Below are 7639 nucleotides of genomic sequence, written 5' to 3' on the forward strand. Positions count from 1 at the left end.
ATCCTTTCGCCTCAGCATTCCAAGTAGCTGGAACTACAGGCGCGTGCTACCACGCCCAGCTGATTTTGATTTATGTAGTGATGAGGTCTCACCAAGTTGCCCGGGCGGGTCTCGAACCCGCAGGCTCTGGCAATCCACTCACCTCGGCCTCCCAAAGCGCGGAATTACAGGCTGAGCCACTGAGCCCGGCCTATCCCACCATCTTTATTGCTTACCCGTGTCCACATTTTTTAATTCACACACACAAAATTACACTAAGTGATCAGAAGGGAGCTAAGGGCATTGTTCCGGATAGAGAATCACAGTGATACCCGGGACCTCAGCTTACCCAGTGAGATCACTGCTCCTCCCCTTTCATCCTGGATCCACAACTCCTTGTCACATCCCACCCCATCCCAGCAACACCTTTCTAGCTCATGTCTTCCAAGAATAAGTGTTTTCAAGTCTGGACTGAGAAACACGTTACAGACATCTAAGGACAAGCTTGTGGAGCACAAAGCCAGCCTCACCATTTGCTGATGATGAGAAACAGTGGTGGATGCTTCCCGAGGAAGAGGTGCTGCAGTTCTGCCAAAGATCCGTCGCATGTCCGTTGCCCACGATCCATTGCTAGAAAGAATCAGAAACCCTGAGTCAGGTGGGTAGTGAGGAGTGATGGAGCAGAGAGGGAGAAGACCCAGGGACGGCAAAGAGCAGCCTTATCCACCTGGCTAGCTGGCCTGCCCCTGCCTGGGTCCTGCCAATGATACATGACCAGCCACTCCAAGGTTAAGTTCACAGCCATGTCCCAGTAATAAGAGAGGTGGCAGTCTGGTACAGACATCACATTGAAGTGAGAGCCAATGTCGTGTGAATTAAAAGCACTTTGCAAATGGAAAAGTACCAGACATACACACATAGCTATTATGTGCAGAGGTGTATACTACAGTAGAAGGAGTCATGGACTTGACCCTGGACTCCTGTATTCACGCTTTCTCTCCTCTCCTGATCTCTGAGTATCTTTTCCCAAGTCACTGCCTCTCTAAGTGCATTTCCTTACTTAAAATTCCTATCAATCTGACAATATCATCAAGCACAATCAAGGTGCTTGTAAATAATAAACCAATTCACAAATCTCCAACATAAATATTTCTCACATAGACTAGAAAACTGTTTACAACTTGCCTTAAATTAAATAGAGCCACTGTCACACAACTAACTGAATTTGTGCTCATCTTCATAGCCGAGAAAGTGAGTTTAAAATCTAACGTGTTTGATAGTTTTGCAACAAAAGTTATTCTGATAGCCTGTTACTATCAGTGGGAGCTTTACTAACAAGGTGCTGTGGTCACACATCATAAAGCAGACACGGGACTTGTGAACTCTCTAGAAAAGCCAACTTTAACTCTTTAATTTCCAGTCCTAAAAGGGTCGTTAACAAACTAAGCCATCCATCTGACCTATGGTTTGGAGGGAAAATGTTCATAAATACTGCACTTACTTCCTCAACGAGGCTACATCAAGAAAAAGAGAAAAAAAACAGCTAAATAAGCTTATCAAAGAAGGTCGTGGGACCTTGGACCTGCACTTTGTTTGGCTTAAAGAGCGACCAGTGCAGCTACGCTTTAGTCCCGCGCTCTTTTCCTTACTATCCCTGAATCTGCTCTGGTTTTCTCAAAACAACTGAAAAGGGGCAGATTGCCAGGAACCGTCCTGGGGACGTCTGAGACTTCACGTTGTCTGCAAACAACAACACAGTTCTGAACCGGAGGGAGCACGGACTGGGAACGGAGACGAGGAGTGGCCTCCTCCCCGGAGCCTCCCCCGCCCCTGCCGGGCACTCACGCTGACGATCGTGGAGACGAACAGCAGCACCAGCACTGCGACGTGGAGGACGATGATACCCAGCAACAGCAGGAGCATTCTGGCGGCAAGTTTTGCTCGGCGGAGTTTCTTCCTGCGGGAAGAGAGCCCGGGAGGTGAGGCCGATGCACCGGCCAGCAAGCCGCGGCGGAGCGAGCAGGGAGTAGCGCCCGAGGGAGGATCCCTGCGCGCTAGCTGAAGGCGGGGGCCTGGCCGGCGCCCAGCAGTTGGGGCCCGCCCGCCCACGAGGCGAGGGAGCCCTCCGGCCTCCAGGTCGCCGAGAGGGGGCAGCAGCCGACTGCAGGATCCCAGCCCAGCGGCCTCCCGGCCCGCCTGCCAGGGAACATCTTTTGCTTTTGGAAGAAAACAAGGGTGCGCACGTCTAAATCGCCCCGGGAAGAAAGGGGTTTCCAGGAAGACCAGCAGAGGCCACAGCACGCTTCTACCCACCCCCGGCACCTCCAGCCGGACTTGGGGAAGGGCAGAGGCCACGTTCCCCGAGACCCGGGTTCAGATGGTGAATTACCCTATGGGGTGGAGGCTGGGGTGAAGGGGTCGGCGCCCAGATTTCGGTCAGAAGCCCGGGGACACCAGCGGCATGCTGTGGGGCAGACGGCGGCCAGGAGGCTGTTTTCCCAGACCCCGGTGCGCTCCGCATTCCGTGAGTTTCCTAGATCCACCCAGTTCTACCAGTGTAGGGGAGCCATCCCGGCCCCCGCTCAGCCTGACGCAGACGCGGACGGCTCCGGAGAGACTGTGCAGAGCAGGGGGAGTGTGGAAAGGAAAGAATGGCTTGGGAGGGTTGCCCGGACCCGGCGCTTCCCTCCCACCGTGCGCTTCCCGGGAAGTCCCTGGGGGCGGGAGACGCTCTGCTCCAGGGCAGGCCCCGCACGCTCGCCTGGGGGCCCGGTCTGCGCCCAGGCACCCAGAGCCGGGATGCGGACCGGGTCAAGCCTGAGCTCCGGTCTGGGTGCGGCTGCACACGAACCCAGGAGCCTGGACCAAGGGGAGCCGATGTCGAGAGGGAAGGAGAGAGTGCGGTAACGGGTTGAGTCCGAGGAGAATTCCTGCTGGTCAGAGCCAGCGGAACATTTACCCCCAAGTAGTGTGGTCCTGGCCCTTCATTATACAGACTTTGGGGAACTGAAGACTAGGTGACCTCTTAAAGGGTATATATGGCTATAAAAGCCAAGCCGAGCCTTTAGGGACCACTTCAGGACTGAGTCTTGGGCCGGGAGACAACGTTTCAGTGACTCAGTTTTTAAAGTACCCAATCCCAGGCCCCTCCGTTCTTCTCCACAAGCAACACATTCAAAGAAACCCTGGAATGCATTGGAAGAAATAAACAAGATTTGTTTGATGACTCCCAGAGTGATTAAATTAAATCCGATGACTCCTAGGGCCCGGGAGCAGCAAGGGAAGGTCGTTCCGTCTTATGGCTGGAAATTGAGGACCACAGGAGTCCAGGACTCCCTGGACGTCCACCGCAGGGACTGCTTTGCCAGTGCGTCCGGGAATCGAAGCCTCTCCAGCAAGGCAAAAGAGGGGCCGCCCTTATCCTCCATCCAGACGCCACCACCACCCTTGCCCTATAGGGTCTACAGACCACCAAGGCACTCCTAGCTGTGTTCCTACAAGCCCAGTAGGAACGAAAGGAGGCCGACTCGGGACCCCGTGCTCCGGACGGAAGCCTCGGGTAGCTGGCCAGAGCCCGTGCCTGCTCTGCGCTTTCTGGCACCGTCGAAGGAAGATGCCCACATTTCTCCTCCATCTCCTCCGCTTTCCCCGCCGAATCACTTACAGGCCAAAGGATAGCTGTCCCGATCCTCAGGGTGGCTTCGGGCACAAAGTCGGGTGCGTTCGCTCCGCGGCTGGCGTCCCCAAAGACAGCTGCGCTGCGGGGCTGCGCGCGCGCGAACCAAGGGGGCAGTGGGAGGCTCCTGGCGTTCCCCTTTAACGGGAACAACGCCCTGTTTGCGTCGCTGCAGTCGGGTGTGTCCCTGGGTCAGCGTGTGCGGGAGGGCGGGACTCCGGGAGGAGAGGGGGCAGGAGAAAGGGAGGGCAGGAGACAGTTACTTGGCCTTAAATGCGCCCCAGGAAAACGTCGATCTCTGCAAAACCGCGGCGACTTGCACTGGAAACCAGAGAAGGCCAAGCTTTCTTACTCCCACCTCCCATGGCTCCGCCGAGCTCATGGAAACTACGGGTTGACCGATGAACCGGCCCCTCCGCCCCCTCCGCCCACATGGGAAGAGCCCGCCAGATGTCGCCCTGCGGGTGCCCAGTGTGGGGCTTCGGGGCGCCCCGACGCCGAGGGCGCCCACAACGAGGCTAGATTCCTCTCCGGCTGGTAGAGGGAGCGGGCGCGCACGCACCAGGAGACGTCCCTCCCTTCGGGTCTTGGCGCACCTGGCCCGCCCCGGCGTCTCAGCTGGGTACACCTGCCCCACGCCGGTCCCCACTAGTAGCGTCTGCCCCTAGGGAGTGTGCCGGCTTCTAGGATTCGAATGGATCGATCTAGCGGACCCTGCTTGGATGAGAATTAGGCGGAGGAGAGTCTGGCGGACTACCGGACGGCATGGCCGGGAATCGGGCTCCTCCTAGCCTGGGCAAAACCATACTACTACCGAAGAAGCTCCAGGCGAAGTTTGCCTGCAGCGGTCTGGCTTGGCTCTCCGCCTTGGCTGGTGTCCTGGCCACGGAAAGGGGCGGGGGATGTTGGGGGAGAAGGGGAGGTGGCCTTATGAGGTGGGGTTAGAGCAGCCAAGGAAATCAGCTGATTCATAGCCGCCTGAATGCGGTCCACCCAGCGTTAGAGGGAGAGAGGTTAGCCCTTCTCGGCTTGGCAAAGGTGTACCCAACTCAAGGTCCTGCACAGGCCAGCCTTGATGCACGAATGGGGAACAGGAATGTAGATGTAAAACGTCCTTTCCTACAAATGCAGTTTGCACACACACACACACACACACACACACACACACACACCTCCCTCTCTGCTAGTGTCATCAAACCTTATCACTCTACGTGATTCTAATAATTCCATATCATTTTACTCTTTGAAAGCAGTTGCTATTTTAGTTAATGGTATGTTCTTACTCTTTAAGTAATACATCCGAAAAATTCTTCAAACAATGGTCTTTAACGACTTTCATATTATCAGGTTAAAAAGAAGCATAAACTCAGAGCCCGCTGTATGCCAGGCACATCACCTGACTTATACACACAGTCTGTGAGAGGCAATATGGTGCAATGGCTAGGCATCCTGGTTCTGGGCTCTGACAAACCTGATCACTCTGCTTACTTCTGTGTTGAATTTCAGCAGTTTCTGAAGTTCAGTGAGCTTTGGTTTTCTCAGGTGCAAAAGGAACTGATGATGCCTGCTTTAAAGGGTCATGATGATGATTAAAGGAGACAACATGCATAAAGCAGTTAGCACGGTATCTGGAACATAATAAGCACCTAGTGCCCAAACTGTCGCCACTATTATTATACCACATTTAACCCTCATATCAACCCTTCCAGGAAGACCTGACCACCTCTGCACTAAAATAGTGTATAACTCTCATATACAGATAGATACAGATTTTTATGAAAGTGCATATGCAGGTAGAAAAATTAAAGAAATGGAAGTGTTTTCTCCCCTCTAAAGGTCACATTATAGGTCAGATTTGCTCTAAAAATTATTACCTTGTTTTATGCCATTTGGACTTTATTTTACCAGCATTTACGTGATTACTACATGCTCAGTACTATTCTTAGTAAGCACTTCACAAATATTAGCATATGTAACTTAGGGTTTTCATTCCCTTCCTTTCTGTTTTTCAAATATACTTTTTAATGAAGTATAACATACATCCAGGAAAGTGCACATATTGTAAGGCACAGCTCACGTCTTTCTTTCAAACCCAATATTTAATCAATAACTGCCCAGGTCACAGCTGCACAGTCAGCTGCCACACAGGTGAACCCATCCGTTCCTCACTTCCTGTCACTTCCTGCCTGGCTCCCCATGGTGGAAGAGAAAATTCGACCCAATGCTTCCTGACCAGCCTTAGCCAGGCCCCAGCCAGCCACACCTCACTACAGGTGGAATCTTCTCCCTGTGTGCCAAGACCACCTGCTAGCTGTGTGCACACAACTATTTCCCACCAGGGGAAAAGCATGGAGACCTCATCTCTTTTCCAATCTGCATGTATTAGGGTTCCTAGATGCTCTCAGATGGCTCCCTCACCTCCCAGCCAGAGTGTATATCCACTTCTCAACCAAGGATTTTTAAAAATCTTCCGACTCTCCAGTCATTTCCAACACAAACGCACCGTCTCCACTGCAGTCCTTTCCATTTGTGGTTTGCAGGGGTTGGGAAATTAGGCAACTCTGTAAAGCATAAGCACACACCACTCAGAGGCATAGTTTGCCAATAAAACTCACCGGGCCAAACAGCGTAACCTCTTTCTCCAAGTGTATTTCTTTGCAGTCAAGTACAAGGGATGCTAAGGCAAGGCCCTCCCCACAGGGCAGCCAGAGACCCGCAGCAGACAGACTTAAGCCGACTGCTTCCAGCCGGCCTCCCCGAGTTGGTGCTCCCTGTAACTGAAGCCAGAACAGGCGTCTTTCCAGTTTATTCAGGGGCTGGTCCAATGCTGGGATATGTCATGGTGGCCTGAGTGGTTCTCAGCCTTTACTATTTAAAGAGACAGTGTCCAGCTTTGAGTACTTTCCAGAATAGAGTGATGAGTGATCCCAAGAGACCCTGCAGGGCATAGAGAACCTGGAATCAGCGGGGAGAAGAGAACTGAGTATGCCTGAAAACTTAGTGCCAAGGATCCTCTCCCGGGAAGCACCAACCTGAGTAATAGCAAAGAAGTCTCACTGGTTCTCAGTTCCCTCCCTTCCCCTCCCCTTCCAGTGAATTCTGCAGAGATGAGATACAGTGTGTGATGGGTCTGTATGCATAATGTTTCATATGAGCAGGTTTCAACATCATTTTAAGGAGCTCAGATATTGCACAGATAACTCTTTTATAGCATCATACCAGGAAACCAAATATCTCAAGAGTCACCAAATCAAGTCCTCTTTGCTTTAGCCTCCCGGTTGGTAAGAGTCTCTGTTCCCTGCTCTGTCTGCCCAACTTATCACGCTGGCCACCCATTAGAATGAAATTTAGGGAAATGGGTTCTTCTGGCCCTGTCGTTAATGTACCCTTAATCGAGTCATGATTAAATGTTGACCTTCATGAAAGAATTCAATGCAAGTAAACAAACCTCTGTTGAAAGCGTTCTAACCTGTCAGGGAAGATAGGCTGCAAGAACCATTGGAAAGTCTTAGAAAGGGAGGCAAAGAAAGGCAAGGTATTCTTTAGGTTCTTTGCAACGCATGTCCACCCCTGCCCCCATCCCCATCTCAGAAAGAGTCTCCATCTCTAAAGCTGCTTCTAGGTGGATGCTTCAGGAGAAGGGGACTTGGTTTCATTGAATGAGTTTCCTGGAATCCTGGTAATTGTCCCACTTCTTATGTCGGGGTCCCCAGTCTGCGGTGACCTGTAGCTTGGGAAAGTCTCTCCGTGCCACAGACCTTTATGTTTTGTTGGGCTCCCCAGTCATAAGTGGCTCTCAAAGGTGCTTTCTCCTGTTCTGCTCACAACCAGCATCTTTTCAGTCCCATTGAAACAGTTTTGTATTTCTTCCTTTGCTTAAGTCGTTTTTATTTTTCTTAGCAGTGTTTCTCAACCCTGACTGCTCTTTAGAATTGCCTGAGAGCTTTGCAAAATGACCTAGTCTGGGCTCATGCCCAGAGAAGT

General features: G+C 52.1%; 1 protein-coding gene across 4 annotated transcripts in view; it reads right to left on the reverse strand.

The window, feature by feature from the left end:
* The window catches only part of PMP22 (peripheral myelin protein 22), a 36352-nt gene extending 29887 nt beyond the window's left edge, over positions 1 to 6465 (reverse strand). Inside the window, exons 1-3 of one of the 4 annotated variants that reach the window (XM_021710735.1) lie at positions 6271 to 6465; positions 1825 to 1936; positions 510 to 609 (exon numbers count right to left, since the gene is read on the reverse strand). In XM_021710735.1, the coding sequence (XP_021566410.1) occupies positions 510 to 609; positions 1825 to 1902 (178 nt within the window). In that variant the 5' untranslated portion in view covers positions 1903 to 1936; positions 6271 to 6465. Of the gene's footprint in view, positions 1 to 509; positions 610 to 1824; positions 1937 to 3639; positions 3808 to 6270 lie in introns of those variants that run through there. The other 3 variants (XM_021710737.1, XM_008054724.1, XM_021710736.1) reach the window with 3 other exon arrangements.
* Between the last annotated feature and the right edge of the window lie 1174 nt (positions 6466 to 7639).

The sequence above is a fragment of the Carlito syrichta genome, unplaced genomic scaffold (genome assembly GCF_000164805.1).
Source record: "Carlito syrichta isolate Samal-C Ts95f unplaced genomic scaffold, Tarsius_syrichta-2.0.1 Scaffold300018, whole genome shotgun sequence".
NCBI classification, from domain to species: Eukaryota; Metazoa; Chordata; class Mammalia; order Primates; family Tarsiidae; genus Carlito; species Carlito syrichta.